This window comes from Rhinoraja longicauda, chromosome 8 (genome assembly GCF_053455715.1).
Source record: "Rhinoraja longicauda isolate Sanriku21f chromosome 8, sRhiLon1.1, whole genome shotgun sequence".
Lineage (NCBI taxonomy): Eukaryota > Metazoa > Chordata > Chondrichthyes > Rajiformes > Arhynchobatidae > Rhinoraja > Rhinoraja longicauda.
Genome location: NC_135960.1, coordinates 51,160,693 through 51,179,916, shown reverse-complemented (window position 1 = coordinate 51,179,916; position 19,224 = coordinate 51,160,693). Strand labels below are relative to the sequence as shown.

Sequence of the window (19,224 nt, the reverse complement as noted above, 5' to 3'; positions counted from 1 at the left end):
AGGTGATAATACTCAAATATCCGCCCTCAATCAAGATCATTGAATTCGAAAAGTTAAAAAATTGTGTGTATTTTGTTCGTCATTAATTTGTTTTCATTATTTAACATACTGTTAGTGTTCATCAGTTAGTGGGTGTCCAACCTTGATTTACCTTGATTTCTTGAGTGAAGAATCATTTTTGAATACATTTACGATAAACATAGAATAAGGATAAAATAATAGTCGTCTTGATTAAGGGATGTAAAAACAGAAACAGAAAACAGTAAAACAGTAAAACAGAAGCTAAACAATTATCATTGGATGCGGGAATGACTCAATTGACTGCATACTTTGTCATCTGTATACAAATGGAAGGTTTGTCAACATTACTATTGAATACTGTTAATTTTTGATTTTACCAAGAAACTTCGTTCTTGGCATCTTTACACCATTTGTTCAAATTTACACTTATGAGCCGAATTCCAGGGGTGAGGTTAAAATGACATTGAATGTAGCATTTAACCGATTGAATCATGTGCAGGTAGAGGAGATTAGTTTACCCTGGCATCATGTTCAGCATGGACATTGTGGATGAAGGCCCTGTGCTGTACTATTCTTTGTTCTATGATTGTGGCACCAAGGTGCTCTGGTAAAACTGGTCAATAGGTTTTAAGGGGAAATACTTGATAGCCATTGATGCACCTTCCAGAAAGGAAGACGGCAGTTCTTGTTGGTCATTAATGTATAATTGGAGAGTTAGATATAGCTCTTAAGGCTGACGGAATCAAGGGATATGGGGAGAAAGCAGGAACGGGGCACTGATTTTGGATGATCAGACATGATCATATTGAATCAAATCAAGTCGTCAAGTCAATTTTATTTGTATAGCACATTTAAAAACAACCCACGTTGACCAAAGTGCTGTACATCTGATTAGGTACTAAGGAAAAAAGGAAACATACAGTAGCACACAAACATAACAGCACATACAAAACAGTTCACAGCGCCTCCTCAATGGGCCTCAAACGCTAGGGAGGAGAAATAGGTTTTGAGCTTGGACTTAAAGGAGTCGATGGAGGGGGCAGTTCTGATGGGGAGAGGGATGCTGTTCCACAGTCTAGGAGCTGCAACCGCAAAAGCGCGGTCACCCCTGAGCTTAAGCCTAGACCGCGAGATAGTGAGTAGCCCCAAGTCGGCCGACCTGAGGGACCTGGAGTTAGAGAGGTGGGTTAGAAGATTTTTGATGTAGGGGGGGGGGAAATGTCCATTTAGGGCTTTATATGTGAATAGGAGTAGCTTGAAGTTGATTCTGTACCGTATAGGGAGCCAGTGGAGAGAGGCCAGAATCGGCGTGATGTGGTCCCTTTTACGGGTACCCGTCAGGAGTCTCGCTGCGGCGTTTTGGACCAGTTGCAGGCGGGACAGGGATGATTGGCTGATCCCAGTGTATAGGGAGTTGCAGTAGTCTAGGCGGGAGGAAATGAAAGCGTGAATGATTTTTTCAGTGTCGTCGAATTGGAGGGAAGGTTTGATTTTAGCTATGGTACAAAGTTGGAAGAAGCTGGCTTTTACCACAGCGTTGACTTGCTTGTCAAACTTTAATGCAGAGTCAAATATCACGCCAAGGTTTTTGACATGCGGTTTGACGAGGCAGGATAGGCTTCCAAGACTGCCTGTTATCGATTTGATGAAGTCGGGGGGGCCGAATAGGATGACCTCAGACTTGCTCTCGTTTAATTGGAGGAAATTCTGTGCCATTCAACATTTTATGTCATCGAGGCAGTGTAAGAGGCTGTTTAAATTTGACTGGTTGTTGGGTTTCAGGGGGAGGTAAAGCTGAGTGTCATCGGCATAGCAGTGGAAAGAAATGCCGTGCCTTTGAATGATTTGGCCGAGGGGGAGCATGTATAGAGAGAAGAGAATGGGGCCTAGGATGGAGCCTTGTGGAACTCCGCAGGAGAGGCTAGCTGGAGAAGAGCAATAACTGCCTATGTTGATGGCGAAACTCCTATCTTTGAGGTAGGAAATGTACCAGCTCAGGGCAGTGCCATCAATGCCAACCGTGTACCGGAGACGGTCAATAAGGATGGTGTGGTCCACTGTATCGAACGCTGCGCTGAGATCGAGAAGGAGCAGGATTGCACAGTCGCCGGTGTCGATGGCGAGAAGCAGGTCGTTGTGTACCTTCAACAAGGCAGACTCTGTGCTGTGGTGGGCTCTGAAACCTGACTGGAAACTTTGCAGGATGGTGTTTTGGTGTAGGTAGGGCACTAATTGGTTTAGAATTGCCTTTTCAAGGACTTTTGACAGGAATGGCAGTTTGGAAATGGGTCTGTAGTTGCTAGGCAAGGTGGGGTCTAGGTTAGGTTTTTTCAGTAGGGGCTGGACCACCGCGTGCTTGAAACAGGTTGGAACAGTGCCAGTGGCCAGAGAACTGTTGATAATAGAGAGGATGCTGGGACCGGCTATTGCAATGACATCCTTCAGAAGGGCAGTGGGGGCAGGATCAAGGGGGCAGGTTGCAGGTTTCATAGCGGAGACAAGCTTTGCAAGGGGTGCTGGTGCTGGCTTAAAGGGTCAAATACCCTACTCCACCTACTTTCTATGTTTCCATGTAATCATCTCAGCCTCAATATCATTGCAAGAGTTACTCTGCTATTATTCAAAACCTAACTATTTCAGCCTTTGTTCTATCTTGGGTCGTACTTGGGGATAGGGAAGTAATTGGTGAACAATGTTCAATTCCATTTGCAACTCCTTCGCAGTCTTTGGCTATGTTCAGCAGGACCTACTTTGCATTTAGGCAGTAGTGCCAGGCACTGGTTAGTTTCACAAAGAGTGTAACCACCTACCCTTGATCATGATATTGCAATTGAGCCCTGAGACATTATCATCAAGGTCCTAGGGGTCAACATTGACCTGAAATAGAGTTGTAGTTATAGAAAAGTAACACAGCACTTAACTTAAAATTCAGTGTAACATTTCATCATGGAAAAAATAGATTTAATTTTCTGTGTATTTTTGGCATTCTGTTTTAGAGGTTGGCATTGTGCATTAGATATTTGTTTTAACAAAATGTCTCTGAACTTTAATAATGAAGAAAGACTGTACAAGTATCTAATTTAACTTTTGAATTGAAAATAAATTTGGTAATTTAGTGTAAACTTGCTGTAAACAAAAAATTCCTGAAATATATTTTACAAAATTGATATTTTCCCCCAGAATTATACTTTGGTTTATTTATCTTTTTGCAGCTTATTGGGCCATTACTTGAATGCAATCCCATTGAAGCTGGCGTGACCTCTGGTGCTTTGCACAGCATCTATTATTCTTGTAGGAGCTGTGATAATGAAGGTTATTAAGTTGTTTGAAGGTGGGGATAGTATAGCAGCTGACTCTAATCATGTCTTCGTCTTAGGATATTGGATAGCAACCAGGAGAAGTAGGCCAAATCATTTTCTGCTTCCTCAATTAAGGGATGCTGAGATGCATTTTTACATCAGTCAAGTTGCAGATTATGAATGGAATTGGTAGTTTCCTGGTTTTATGGCCATAAAATATTTTGCAACAGAAAGGAAGTCCAGTGAAATGACCAAGAAGTTAAAACATCAAACAATTTTCTGGTATGTATGTTTACTGATGTGTAAGGGAGGAGTAATCTGAATAAAAATGAAAAACTATTGCCTTAATTTTCTTTCCTATTTAAAATTAATAAAAGAATGAACACAGATCTGTGTTTATTTAAGATAATAGAATGTTTACAATGTAAAGATTGATTTTATTTTTAAAAATCATAACTTAGCTTTGATAATTTTTTGTCAAAGTACTGATTTAACTCTAAAACCTTCATCAAAATGTGATGATTGTGGATTCAAGCCCTTTATTGGAATTAAGCATAAAATCAAGGTTTATGCTTTCATAAAATACCAACTGAGTATTGTATTGACTTATAATTTATACATCTGATAAAAGTCCTGGCTGCATTTTCAGGGTGATGTTAAAGAACACAGGAAAATAGGAGCAGTTGTAGGTTACCAGTACACATGTGCCAGCCTTGCCATTTAATATGATCACAGCTGATCAACCCCACGCCTTAACTACTCCTTATACCTGAACACCAAGGTCCCCAATCCCACAATCTTTCAAAAGGTGTATCTACATCCATTTCAATTGCATCTAATGAGTTAGCTTCCACAATTCTGAGATGTATGGATAATTCCACAATCTAAATTATGGCATTGGGATAATTGCTAATTATTATTCCACAATTATCCTAGATATTCTGAGCAAATTCCAGAGATACACCAAGAAACACTTTATGAGAAGAGATTTCTGTCTTTAAATGATTTTTTTCCTTGTATTGAAACGAGGTTCATTCAAAACTTCTCCCCCTATTGAAAGCATCTGAACATCTGCTATAGAGAATCGTATATGTGCCAGTAATATTGCCCCTTGTTCTAATGAACTCCAAAAAAGTTCATTAGGTCCAGATTGATCCCTACTGTCTATCCCACCTGGATAGCGTTATCCTCTTTGTTTTGAGCAACATTCAATACTCTCATATCCTCTCTCGAACAAGTGGACCAAAACGATGCAATATTCCAGGCGTGGCATCAACAACTTTCTATACAATTGTGACAAAATTAACCTATTTCTAAACTTTTTGCAATAAAGGTTGCAATAAAGGTCAACGAGCCATTTGTCATCTTAACCTGTTACTGTATCTGTCTGTTAAGTTTGTAATTCATGGACAAGTTTTAGGGTTTAGAGATGCAGTGCGGAAACAGACCTTCGGTCCAATATGTCCACGCCGACCAGTGATCCCCACATACGAACATTATCCTACACACACGCACAAGGAACAAATCAAAATATTTACCAAGCCAATTAGCCTACAAACCTGTATGTCTTTGGAGTGTGGAAGGAAACCGGAGCTCCTGGAGAAAACCCACGCAGGTCTCTGGGAGAACGGACAAACTCTGTACAGACAGCACCCATAGTCAGGATTGAACCGGGGTCTTGGGTGCTGTAAGGCAGCAACTTTTGCTGTGCCACTGTGCTGCCCACAAGAACACCTAACTATCGCTGCACTTGACTTCATTGATTGGTAGCCACTTTCCATTTAGATTATCCACCCTTTGATTCCTCTGACTGAACTGCATGACATTTGCCACACCAAACTCTGTTGCCAAGTTTTCGTCCACTCACTCAATCTATTTATATCCCATTGCAATATATTATCATCATTACTTGTCCCTCCACCTATTTTTGTGTCATGGGCAAATTTGGATACCTTATGTTCTGTTCCTTCTTCCAGGTCATTAATATAAATAGCAAATTGGTTATGGCTGTAAACTCTACCTACTCCACTAGTTATATCCTTTCAAAGTGAAAATGATCCAGATAGTTGGAATAAAAGTTTTCTGTGTGATATCCACTTCTCAATCCATGTTCACACAAGATTGCATGACAATATTCAAAGTGCAGACATGTTCCACAGTATTGCTCTGGTTAATAATTATCCATTGTCAAAATCAATTTCTAAATAAAAACTGGTTTCAATGACATCTCCTAAACCTCTGACCTCTACCACTGCAAGGGAAAGAACTACAGATGTAAGTAAATGTCATGCTGCAAAATTGCACATCATCCTGACTTAGAAATATATTTCTGTGTAGCTTCTCGATAGTCTAGGTCCTGGAAATTCTCGCGTACAGCCATTTGGCGACAATTAGGGATGGTATTAACTGTTGGCTCACCAGTAACACCTGTACTTCATAAATTAATTAAAACATCACATCTGGATCGGCATGTTACATTTTTCTCAACATCTCAATAAGATTATAGTTTTTTTTTAATTAAGGGAAAACTGACAAGTTTTCCTGGGGCATCCTGAAGTTGTGGTGTGTGCTAAAAAGTTGCAGATTCATCCTGAGCAAAAAAACAAACAGCTGGAAGAACTCGGCAGGTCAGGCAGCATCTGTAGAGGGAAATGTGCAGTCAACGTTGCGGGTCAAAAGAATGGAGGGGAAATGGCTGGTATAAAGAGGTGAGGGTGATAAGGCAAGAGCTGGCGAGCGAGAGAGGGATTCCAAGTGAGAAGAGGTAGATCGATGGATAGAGTCTTTGGGAAAGGGAGATAGTGACAGCGACTGGAAGGTGATTGGGATAGATAATGGCTGCAGATGATGAAAACTGATGGGGCGGGAAAGTGAACTTTGGTACCAGATAAGGGAAGTGGTTGAGCAGTGGGGAACAGTGTTGTGGAAAGGAAACCAATGGGGGATTGTGTGGGTGGTGGGCAGCTGGAGTGGTTGGTGAAGAAATTGGGTGAGGTGATGTGGGATAGAAATGAATGTGGGATAGATAGAGGAGATAAGCAGGAGGAAGAAGAGGAGCAGGTTATCTGAAATTAGGGAATTAAATGTTCATGCCATCTAATTGTAGACTGAATGAAGTGGTGTTCTGTTAAAGTTCGGTTCTTAAAACAGACAACAACACAAACAGTTAAAGGTAAACCAAGCAAAGCTTTAATTATCGTCAGATGGGAGTGGGGGATCAATGCTAAGGGTGTATGACCATACTCAGCACTCCCCTTGCTTCCACTCAAAGATACAGCATTTTCGAAGCATTTTTATACAGAATATGCAGCAAGAATTTCCTTCAAATCAATCACAAACTGTATCGAACACAATATATTTGACTCACTATAGTCATAAAATATTCCTCACAATAAGTCATTAGTCGAAGGTAAGGATCCTTATACCACAGAAGGTCTTGTTTACACATTCCCACAAGTAGTCAACAGTTAACCACATCCTAATCTTAACGAGAGCATTGTCCATCATCTTTCCCAGACATACTTCCCAGGCAAAACAGGATATACCGTCGAACAAGCTTTGGGAATCACATGGTCATATCCTGCCTGGTGCAATTTTGCAAACATCATCTATTCAGGACCCAAAGTTCAGACTCGTCCTGTTCATTCATTCTACCATTTTATTATTTCTGTGGTTTCTAGGGTTGGTAAGTTTCAGCTACCAGACACATCCTTATGAGCAATTAGCATTCCTTCACTTACAACAATATAGAAGCTCCACAAGCATACAAACAGGTTTGCAGACGATGGCCAAGCATCCCATCATGCAAAGTTAATAACCATTAATTCTTTCATTCCCTCCTTTTATCATCTCATGATAACATTAAAGTCCTCGTGAAGCACAGAGAGACACATCCTTATGAGCAACCCCCAGAGGTTTCAAAGAAACTGAATGGCCATGCACCACAGAGAGCACCCTTGTCATTATAATGGTGCATTTCTTCCCCGACCTTCTTGATCTTATTTACTTCTTGGGAAATGTGGGCAGCTAGGTCAGTGATGTTAGAGGATTTATCAGGGATGTAGATACAACACTCTTGTCCTACTACTGCACAGGTCCTCCCTTTTGCTGCTAAAATGAAGTCTAATGCCATATGGTTCAGCAGTGCCACGGTACGGTGAGCTACTACCTCAGCTGTCAAAGAGGAGATGGCTTTCTGAGTATCCGCAAATGCATCAGCAGTGGCATTTGCCAACTTTTCCATTGCAGAAGCCATGTTAATCAGTTTGTGTGAGATGTGGGCTGTGCCATATAAGGGAAAGGCAATCATCCAGAATCATTCAGACTGAGATACCTTGTTTGGACCTTAATGGAGTGTATATCTCAGCCAAATGCTGCACGGCTTTCATTTGAGGGACAACATCCGCCAAGTAGCAGCATCCCCTCCAACTTGTCCCAGTACCGTTCAACGGTCGGTACGTACGCCAATTTGAGGTGCAATTGTTGTTTCCAAAAACACCCCATTACCCTCCATGTGACAATGGCAAATGGCATCGACTAGTCACCGAGGGTGAATGGCCAATTTAAATCGTGGCATGTTCCCCACTCTAACCTCATTTATCATCCAACGTGGTCCAAATGGTGGTGTATACCATCCTGCAAAAATTGATTTGTTTCCTACTCTCGATAGAGGGCCAAACACCTTTGTGTTATCGGGACCTGTACGATATTGGCCTCCACCTACACAGCCACTACCCTGGATGACGTTATGAAAACAGTAAGCAGCTTGGACCTCTGTAAGATTAAAGGGAATGGGTAAGAGAGGTATCCCTTCCCCACTGGTATGGGGAACTTGGGTACACACCTAGCACTGATATTACAGTGGAAAGCAAACTCGTAACTCAAGGACAAAAATACATTTTTCTCTCCAGTCCAGCTCCTATGGGCCAGTCCCAGAATAGCAAGAAGAATTAACATTCATATTTTATCTTTCAATTTTCCAATATGCTTGCAATCGGTCAGGTGTATCCAGCGAGGGTTGTTTTCGACTTTAACAGCGGTTGGTGTGGTGAGTAGTACTTGGTACGGCCCTTTCCAGCGTTCGCCTAACTTTTTCTAATCCCAATTTCGTATCAGTAGCTAGACCTTTTCTCCTGCGTCTCCGTCAGGCAGCAGCCTCTTGGACTCTTTTACTTGTAAGTGTAATGCTGACAGAATACGAGTTAGTTGTTGAACAGGTTATTATTTCATCATTCAGTGCGTGCAAATCTAGGGTTCCTTCATATGGTCTGCTAGCTCCCCAAGACGTTCTCAGGGGTTTACCATAGATAATCTCTGCAGGGGATAACTTTGTTACACTATGGGGAGTTACTCGCATTTCAAACAAAGCTAAAGGTAATACCTTAATCCATGTCTGCCCCATTTCTCCCATTAACTTTGTAATCTTATTCTTAAGGGCTCTATTGACTCTTTCAACCATACCTGAAGCTTGGGGGTGATGTACACAGTGAAACTGTTGTCTGATGTTAAAATAAGCACATAATTCTTTGTTAACAGTTGCAATAAAATGTGGATCATTATCAGAACTTATAACAGTAGGGAGCCCGAATCTCGGAATAATTTCTCTTAACAATTATGTCACAGTAGTTTCAGCAGTATTATTAGTGGTTGGTAGAGCTTCAATCGATGTACTAAACAAATCCAATATCACTAAGCAATATTTATAGCAATGGGCCCGTGGCATTTCAATAAATTCAATCTGAATACATTCAAACGGTTGTGCTGGCATCAGTGTCACCCCAGAGGGTACTTTAATAGGTTTGCCTGGGTTGGATTTCTGGCAAATCCTGCATTCGGAGGCTCACTTTAGGGCCCCCTGCCGAATTTTTGGATGCCACCACGTTTCCTTCATCATCCTAATCATTCCCTCCTTTCCAGCATATGTAAGGGAGTGGATATAGGTTAGAAGGGTGGGTAAGAATGCATCAGGTACACAAACTTGTCCAAGAGGGGTGAGCCAAAGTCCCGTAATGAAATCAATGGCGCATCCCTCTTGTTTCCAGAGTTGTTTCTCATGTGCAGAGGTGTCCCTCTGTAATTCCTGAACCTCCCTCATGTCTGGCAAGACCGTTCCATTTACTAGTTCTGTATGTCCTGGGGGTACCAGGTTATGTGATCTATAGGCTGCATCCTTGGCTACCTGATCTGCATAGGCATTTCTCTTGGAGACGAGATCGTCTCCCCCTGTATGGGCGTTACATTTTATAATGGCCAATTGTTTCGGCAGGAGAAGAGCCTTGAGGAGGTTACTGACGATTAGGGATTCTTAATTGGTATTCCCACAGAAGTGAGAAATCCTCGGTGTTGCCATAGCGCTCCAAAATCATGGGCTACTCCGAATGCATACCTGGAGTCTATATAGATGTTGATACATTTGTCCTTGACTAGAATGCATGCACAAGTTAGCACAAAGAGTTCAGTTTGTTGTGCTGAGAGGGGGTTTTGTAATCGTCAATACTCCGGTGGCTGTGTCAAAAATACTAATGGATTAATTATAAATGTCAGGTTAGGATTATTTAAAAGCGTAAACTCATACCTTCCCAATCGTGCCTGGGTGAGGTATTTGGTTTGGCCCGCATTTATTAATGCAGCTACACAAGCGTGTAATCCAGGCAAGATCTGCGTGCATGGGGGGTATCCGCGAGCTACTGCATCTAACCTGACCGAAAAGTATGCAACCGGTGGTTTGATATCGCTGCCTCCACTTTTCCCCTGTCTTTCCTATCCTCCTCTTCTTCGGATTCTGTTCCCGCACCTGCATCTTCTTGCTCTTGTGCCCTTACCTCTTCACTGGCACCCCCTGTTGGAATTTTGGGGTATAAGGGAGCCAATAATGGTGTCTCTATTTCAACAAGGGCATTGGCACCTACTGGTGGGGCATATGGAGGGGGTCTCCTCCATGTGGGACCCTACTCATCTTCACTAGCAAAAAGGGTTGTCATGCCAGACATAGGGTCTCCGGAGGATTTACTGGTACCAGGTTTTTTCTTAACTACTAATTGTTTTGGTTCTGAGCTCTTTTTATCAATGTTCTGAGCGCGATCTTTTTTAGTTCTTTTTTTCTCTCTCTGCCCACTGACACTCTATCTGGAGCACCTTCCATTCTTTCATAGTTCCATCCTTATTTCTCTACGTAATCCCCTTCTCACATCCATCCAACTCCTCTCTCACATCTCCTCCCTCTTCTTTTCTGCCTCACTCTTCCATTCTTTAATTTTTTTTTCTCCATTTCTTTCCTGCATCTTTTTCCCAAATTGACATTTCTGCCCTTTTAACAGTTTCTACATCCCATGTTCCTTCAACTGGCCCAGATTCGTCACCCAAACGTTTGGTTAACTTATAACTTAATATTCTAGAATCTTTATTATAACACATGTGTTGCACGGGCGTTCCCCCGTCACTCTTATCCAAATTATTCCCCATCTTAACACAACAAACCTTTTGAGTTTGGTCTGTCCACTTGCCGACTACTTTCCCAGTAGCAAAAATCTCTTAATTTACGACAAACTTTTGGAGTTTGCTCTACCCCATTGCCGACTACTTTCTCAGTAGCAAAACCATTCACCATCTTAATTTACGATAAACCTTTGGAGCTTTCTCTACCCCATTGCCGACTACTTTCTCAGTAGCAAAAATATTCACCATCTTAATTTACGATAAACCTTTGGAGCTTTCTCTACCCTATTGCTGACTACTTTCTCAGTAGCAAAACCATTCACCATCTTAATTTACAATAGGTCTTACCTTCGTTGTCTGTTTCTAAGGATCTCGGCTGAAACCAGGTCAACCTCCTGACGAGGGACCACAGTGTTCCCGGGAGCTTCTTTGGGAGGTCGGTCTCAAGGGGTCCGAATAGAGCTCAATTTTCTCCCCATCCGGTCCCGGTTACTCTGCAGCCACTTAATCATCTGTGTTTGTCCCAGCGAGATCCTGCCGACTACGCCAATGTTAAAGTTCGGTTCTTAAAACAGACAACAACACAAACAGTTAAAGGTAAACCAAGCAAAGCTTTAATTATCGTCAGACGGGAGTGGGGGGGGGGGGGGGGTCAGTGCTAAGGGTGTATGACCATACTCAGCACTCTCCTTGCTTCCACTCAAAGATGCAGCATTTTTATACATAATTTGCAGCAAGATTGTTTAACACATTTCCTTCAAATCAATCACAAATGGTATCGAACACAATATATTTGATACCCTAAAGTCATAAAATATTCCACACAATAAGTCATTAGTCGAAGGTAAGGATCCTTATCATACCACAGAAGGTCTTGTTTACACATTCCCACAAGTAGTCAACAGTTAAGCACATCCTAATCTTAACGAGAGCATTGTCCATCGTCTTTCCCAGACATTCTCCCCAGGCAAAACAGGATATACAGTCGAACAAGCTTTAGGAATCACATGGTCATATCCTGCCTGGTGCAATTTTGCAAACATCAGCTATTCAGGACCCAAAGTTCAGGCTCATCCTGTTCATTCATTCTACCATTTTATTATTTCTGTGGTTTCCAGGGATGGTAAGTTTCAGCTACCAGATACATCCTATGAGCAATTAGCATTCCTTTACTTACAACAATATAGAAGCTCCACAAGCATACAAACAGGTTTGCAGACGATGGCCAAGCATCCCATCATGCAAAGTTAATAGCCATTAACTCTTTCAGTTCCTCTAGTTTGTGTTTGACCTCGCCCCGGCATTGGAGGAGTAGGCAGGTCAGTGTAGAAGTGGGGAAGTGCATTGAAATGACCAGCAACCGGGAGCTCCAAGTGGCCATGGCATTTAAAGCACAGGTGCTGGGCAACCCACCACCTCTCTAAACTAGCCATCTCCCTTACAATCCTGCAGTTCCGATCAATTATCTCCACTGGCCATTTCCCACTGATGATCACTGGCATGCAGAAATTCTTCAGCAGTTTATATTTTTGCTCTGGACTCTAGACCCTGCGGTCTCTTGTATCTCTTCCTTTACTCAGTTTGATTGAAGAGATCCAATTGTACTTTGCACTCAAATACTTTCTAAATTACTCATGGTCAGTAGCGAGTTATGTGGATTGGCCAAATATTTAGCCAACTGCAGTTTGGGCTTGGACACGGCAGTATCCTTCACCCGGGCTGAAATTTCAATTTTACTGCCGAACAGAGTTTCCATTTTGAAGAAATTATGCACTTCACTTGTCTTAGTGTTAAATCATTAGTATGGGCAGCAGAATAACACATTTGGATGAATCCAAGCAAGTTGACTAATTACATTGTTAAAAAAGATCAAAGAATCCCTGCCTTATTTTGTGCTTTGATTACAAGAATAAATGCAGAGTAGAATAAATACTCATAAGGTAGACACAAAATGCTGGAGCAACTCAGCGGGTCAGGCAGCATCTCAGGAGAGAAGGAATGGGTGACGTTTCGGGTCGAGACCCTTCTTCAGACTGATGTCAGGGGAGGGGGCGGGACAAAGATTGTCCCGCCCCCTCCCCTGACATCAGTCTGAAGAAGGGTCTCGACCCGAAATGTCACCCATTCCTTCTCTCCTGAGATGCTGCCTGACCCGCTGAGTTACTCCAGCATTTTGTGTCTACCTTCGATTTAAACCAGCATCTGCAGTTTTTTGTTCCTACAAATACACATGAGGTTATGTCCACTAGAAAGTATCTTAAGTACTGGATTTAACTTGCTGGTTTCTGTTATTTTAAAGCAGATATTATTAATTTAATTGCACTAATTTTCAATTAGTGAACAATATTGCTCCTTGATGGTTTGAAAATTCTCTCATTGCAATATTTTTGCTTTTTATTCAACATTCATTCAATTAGCTACCTCCAGTAATTTTAACATTTTTTTACACAAGAAATTAGTGCAGGGTATTCCTTTTAGCAGTGATAAGTTGTTCATCAGGTGCTATGATATGGTGAATTGTGAGTGGAATTTTCTTATACAAAAGCTGATTATGATTCCAAATGGTCAGGCAGAATCGGTCGAGGGTGAAACAATTCACATTTTACAACTAATTATTTCTATCACACAGCCTGAGCTGCTGAATATTTCCTGCATCTTTTTTCTTATATTTCTGATTGTTGACCTCCAGTGGTTTGTTTCTGTATGATTTCATGTGGAGGGTTTAGCATCATATATGCTTCTTGCATCTGTATCCACATATATGTAAGTATTTCACTGCTGCTAAGTTTTAAAATTTGTCATCCCAAATATTTTCTGTTAATTATTTATTCAGTGTTCATTTTTCAATATTTGTTATTGTAGGTAAAAATGTAAAATTAAGCTAAATGATGCAATAAATTAGTATAAAGGAAACAGCTATTTAAAATATTAGAATATATCTTGTAAGATATATGTATGTAAAAATTTGGGAGCGTTTAAAGATTGTTTTTGTGTATTGATCATTCCTTCCTAAAATTATGAGCAGATGGCAGTACAGTTTTACTGTTTTAAAGTGCAGAACACTGATGCATGATTTATAGAAATAAAGACAAAATGCTTTGTGAAGACTGCCATTACTGAGAGTTGGGAATCAGCAGTAATTTGTCCTGAACAAGCAGTTTAGCTTTGTCCACCAGATGACTATGTAAAGAGAGCTTGCTCCATATTGCCAGATAGGTTATCACGTAATAAAAACAAATTGCTGGATGTACTTAATAAAGCTTCTTGACCTAAAACATTAACTCTGTTTCACTCTCCACAGATGCTAGCTGACTATAACCAGCTTTTCTGTTTCGATTTCAGACTTGCAGTATGTTCAATATTTTGCTTTTAGATTGTGCAGTTTGTTGAAATGAAAATCTGTCAAGAAACTTAAGTGGTAAAACTTTTTAATTTAGTTGGTTTGAAGTAAATAAAACTTAAAAATAGAAATATATAAATGAAGAACAATATGTTTACCATTAGGAGGATAATATGTTCTTGTGGAGAATCTGAAGATGTTCACCGGTAAAGTCCATGGTCTTGTTGAACACTTAAAAATTTACAAACCTTAAGGCAAATATAAACTTTCAGCTACATCCAATTTAATATTTTTAATGCATACTTATTCTTTGTGAAGATACTTCAAAAGAATTATGGAATATGCAATCTAATTAGTCCTACTTTCACCCTGTTTTGATAACTTGAATTGCTCAGTTTAGCCAGCTAACTGTATCACATGCTGGTGATCAGACTGCAATGGAGCAGAAACGCGCTGTAATCTAATCAGCTCACTCACTGCAAAATAGCCTTTCTTATTTGGAGCATGAGTACTATTTGTGGTTGATAATTCCTGTAATTTAACGCTTCATAGAATTTCTATTGTAATTCTGCCAGTATCAAATTTAATGTATAGATCTTTGAACTTGAACAAAATGTGTGCAGATAAAAGTTACATTCTTTTGTTTTGCATTTCAAATAAGATAAAGAAATTCCTTTGAGTGTTAGCATTTTTGTTGAGTTTTCTTTGATAACTTAATATTGCAATTGCAGGTTGATCTCCTTTCAAGAATTTCTGGCATTTGAATCTGTTCTATGTGCCCCTGATGCCATGTTTATGGTGGCTTTTCAGTTATTCGACAAGAATGGCAATGGAGAGGTGACTTTTGGTAAGTTAATCACTTGGACATTTGAGCAGGTAAAAAAATGTTAATGGAGTTGATTTATTTTGAGTAAATAATTGAATAATTGAGTAAAAAGCAGCAACAATTCAAGTAATTTAAGAACTGTGACAATGGGATAACATAGAACTAGTGTAAGTAGGTGATCGATGGTCGGCATGGACTTAGTGGGCCGATGGGTCCTTTTCCATGCTGTATGTTCCAATCCAATCCAAACTGCAAACAAGCAGGCATGGGCCATTGTTATATTTGTTATTATAGCCCATTTTACCAGTTAACTCTTTTTGAAAACTCTCTTAGTTCGATATTTTTCATTAGTATACGGAAATAATTGCTGCAAGTGTTAGGCTGATAGAGTGGAGAGGGAGCTGGAAAAGAGAGGCAGGGACACAAACTACTGGAGTACCTTGGCGGGTCAGGCAGCATCTCTGGAGTAAAGGAATAGGTGAAGGGTCTGAAGAAGGGTTCAGTCCTAAAATGTCATCTATTCTTTTTCGCCAGACCCGCTGAGTTACTCTAGGATTTTGGGTCTATCTTTTGTAATAACCCAACATCTGCACTTCCTTCGTACAAAAAGAGGGGTAAGGGTTGCGCTAAGCTTAGAAAGTAATAGGGTGGATAGAGGTGCGGTGGGATCATTGGGAGATGGATGGGGTAAATGACAAGGGGAAGTAGGAAATAGCAAGTCAGAGGGAGGGATATGGGTGGAATGGGACAGGGGAGGGGAAAGGAGAGGGGGGGGGGTTAAAAGAGAAATATAGGACAGTATGGGAGATGAGCATACAGAGGAAAGGAGCATAGTGACAAGACAATTGTGTGTTCAACGGAGCAAGGGTGGGGGCAGGGAAAACGTGACGGGGAAGGAAATTATCTAGTCTTTCAATTTGTTTTAAATTTGAAATAACTATTATTTCTAAGTGTACACAGCTGATTTCCATAAAGTAAATTGGCAGCTGATTGGACTGCAGAACATATTTTTGATAGCAATTTTGTGTTGATGAATTTGTTTTCTTACTAATTGAAAGATTCAATTAATTGATTTGCCTTTGGATACCTTTTTGTTCATTCTGTTTTGTTGCTTGAATACCAAGATAGTGGTGGAAATATTGAGATGGATATTGCTGTGTATAGGGGTGCTTAACCAGAAATTGTATGTGGAAAGGAAATGTAAAGAACTTGTAGTTAATTGCTTGCTTATTCTGTAGCAATTTACAGGGATACAGATAGGGGGACAAAGAGTCGTGATAGTTACAAAAAGCTGGAGTAACAGCGGGACAGGCAGCATCTCTGGAGAGAAGGAATGGGTGAAATGTTGGGTCGAGACCCTTCTTCAGACTCGGTAGTGATAATTTTCAGCTGGTAGAGAAGTATGTGGTGGATCTCCCAGAGGTGTGCAACCAATGTTAAGTTCGGGTATTTGGAAAAAAAATGACACTGAAGTAAATAGTAACCCAGATAGTGGCAAATCTGGAGAAATCAGGAAGAGACAAATATGGCAGCTGGATTTTAATAAGTAAATATTAAATCTAGTATGGGACGAATGATGAAAAGGCTGTGTAATGTAGATGGTCCTATTTTAAGAATACCAAGTCTAGTAGGTACTTATCCACAAATTTTTGAAAGTGACAGAGAAGGTTAATAAAAAGTTAACTTATGGTATAGTCACTTTTTAAATAGCAGTTTTGAAGAAAGGAACAAAGTGGTCATGGGGAACTATTAGGTTTCAAGGTCAGTTTATTGTCACATGTACCAATTAAGGGACAGTGAAATTCGATTTACCATACAGCCATTCTAAAAAAAAGCCACAAGACACACAACTACATAAAAGTTAACAGAAACAGCCACCACAGCTGATTCCCCACATTCCTCACTGTGATGGAAGGCAATAAAGTCCAATCTTCTTCCTCTTTACAGATTTCCTATTACAGATCACTGCTTCGCCTCTGATTGTGTTCGACCCTGGGCCACTGTACTCAGAACGTATACACACTATCAAGGCGAGCATTTTTAGAAGATTTACGAACAGCTGCGATTGTTTACAATAGTATAGAAAGGGCCAACGGGAGATCTTATAGATTCTCAAAATAATGTGGGATTTTATTGGCATTGGTTTATTAATGGACAAAAGTTTAGGGGTAACATGAGGGGTAACTTCTTTACTCAGAGGGTGGTGGCTGTATGGAATGAGCTTCCGGTGGAAGTGGTGGAGGCAGGCTCGATTTTATTATTTAAGAGTAAATTGGATAGGTATATGGATGGGAGGGGATTGGAGGGTTATGGTCTGAGAGCAGGTAGATGAGACTAGGTCAGAGAAAGTGGTCGGCGTGGACTGGTAGAGCCGAACGGGCCTGTTTCCATGCTGTAATTGTTATATGGTTATATGTTATTAATGTCACATGCACCAACTGAACAGTGCAAAACGTTGTTTGCTATTCAGTCAAATCATACCATACACAAGTACACGGGTAATATAAAGAGAAAAGTAATGAGAGCACATAATCTAGTGTTGCAGGTACAAAGAAAGTGCAGTTAAAAAATTGACAGAGAAAATAGGATAACATTGGGTTCATTTTTAGGAGACATAGATTTAAAATAAGTAGCCAGAGGGGGTAAATAGAGATAGGGATGAAAATGTTATATCTTCGTTAACTTCATACCATTGTGTAAAGCGGAAGGGTTTTCTCAGCTTCCACTGGGTAGGGAAAGTACAGTGGGTTTATCTTAGAATGGTGGTGGATCAGTTCTGTACAAGGTCAGTAAGCCTGATTTTAAATGTCAAAGATTCATGTGAGAGCAGTATCTTGGAGATTGAACTGGACAGATTAATTCAGAGGCAAATGTAATACATCAATTTCAAGACATAGCCGCATGGGTGTAATATAGTGTGCAAGAAGTATTTCTTCATATGTGAAGCAGGCTTGGGGTCTTTGACTTGTGTTAATTTTTTCCTCGTACTTGAACACATTTTAAAATACAGATTACATATTTTCACAAACTAAATATTGTCTTAAAATCACCAACATTTATAATACCATTGGTTACATTAAAATAAGAATTTTCTTTCTACTATTTCCAGGATCTGCTTGAAATTTGCAGGTTCCGTTTATCCGTTCTTTACCTCTTGTTATTATCTCTTTAGTTTTTTAGATTCCATTACAGTAAAACTCAATTTTGGTTGGCTGGAAATGATCAGTGACTTTATTTTTAAGCTGTTAATTTGTAATTTAAGTAATTGCAATTTTTCCACGGATTTCCTGCTGCTTTAACATCAGTCAGACTAAATTAGCATTGGGCATCTCTGGACGTACCTTTTGTTCTTTGCAATGTACTTTTTTTTCTTCTCTGCTGTGAAATTTGGAATTCAGCCCATTTGTGGCTTCAAGTACCTTCTGTGCAAACAAAAGGTAGCTTCTCTACCATTGCATTTCATAATGCACTTCAGTATTTTTATCACAGTTCCATGCAGACTTTGTACCTTTGACTTCCTGTTGTTAGAAACAGATGGAAAAAGATAGCATTGTTAAACTAATGCAGAGTGATTGCCAGTATTTTATAGCTCAGTTGTAATGATTCAAAGGAATGTATTTTTTATTGTGCACTTTTACTTATGCCGGTACATTTCTTATTTTTATCTTTCAATTCAGCTTTTTTTTTAAAATTACAGTCAATTAATGTTACTGGGGTGATTTTCTAATAGTGAAATAATAAATCTGGTACAATGATCCTGATATCAACCATTTGATTCTTTTCATTTTTTTAATATAAAGATACTAGTTGTATGACAAGGCCCTTGACAGATATACTTTCATCATTAAACATTGCAGTTATAACAGATTGCAACATTAACAATAAGTAATACACATTGTCATTTGGTGCTATTGTGAAATTTATGACATAATTATCTTTTAAAAATTGTTTTTAGAAAATGTTAAAGAGATCTTCAACCAAACAACTATTCACCATCATATCCCTTTCAACTGGGATTGTGATTTCATTCGACTACACTTTGGCTTTGACAGGAAAAAGAATCTCTGCTATTCTGAATTTACACAGTTTTTACAGGCAAGTTATGTCTCTATAATTCATCTTGTACCATAGCCAGGCCTTTAATTTAATCCATGTTTTAAATGCTAATCTATAACAAATTATTCCACATATCTTCACAGGCCTAAATTGTCTTCTGTCTGCTTCGTTTAATTTTTTAACTCTTTCTAATCTTAGAAGATAAGCAACAAAAATGTTTGCAGTGATTTTGCAATGAATAAGATCAT

General features: G+C 39.8%; 1 protein-coding gene across 2 annotated transcripts in view; it reads left to right on the top strand.

The window, feature by feature from the left end:
* Positions 1-19,224, top strand: part of slc25a12 (solute carrier family 25 member 12) — a 75,276-nt gene that overhangs the window by 18,300 nt on the left and 37,752 nt on the right. For both annotated transcript variants that reach the window (XM_078403939.1, XM_078403940.1), the window contains exons 4-5: positions 14,826-14,941; positions 18,876-19,015. In XM_078403939.1, the coding sequence (XP_078260065.1) occupies positions 14,826-14,941; positions 18,876-19,015 (256 nt within the window). The remainder of the gene's footprint in view (positions 1-14,825; positions 14,942-18,875; positions 19,016-19,224) is intronic.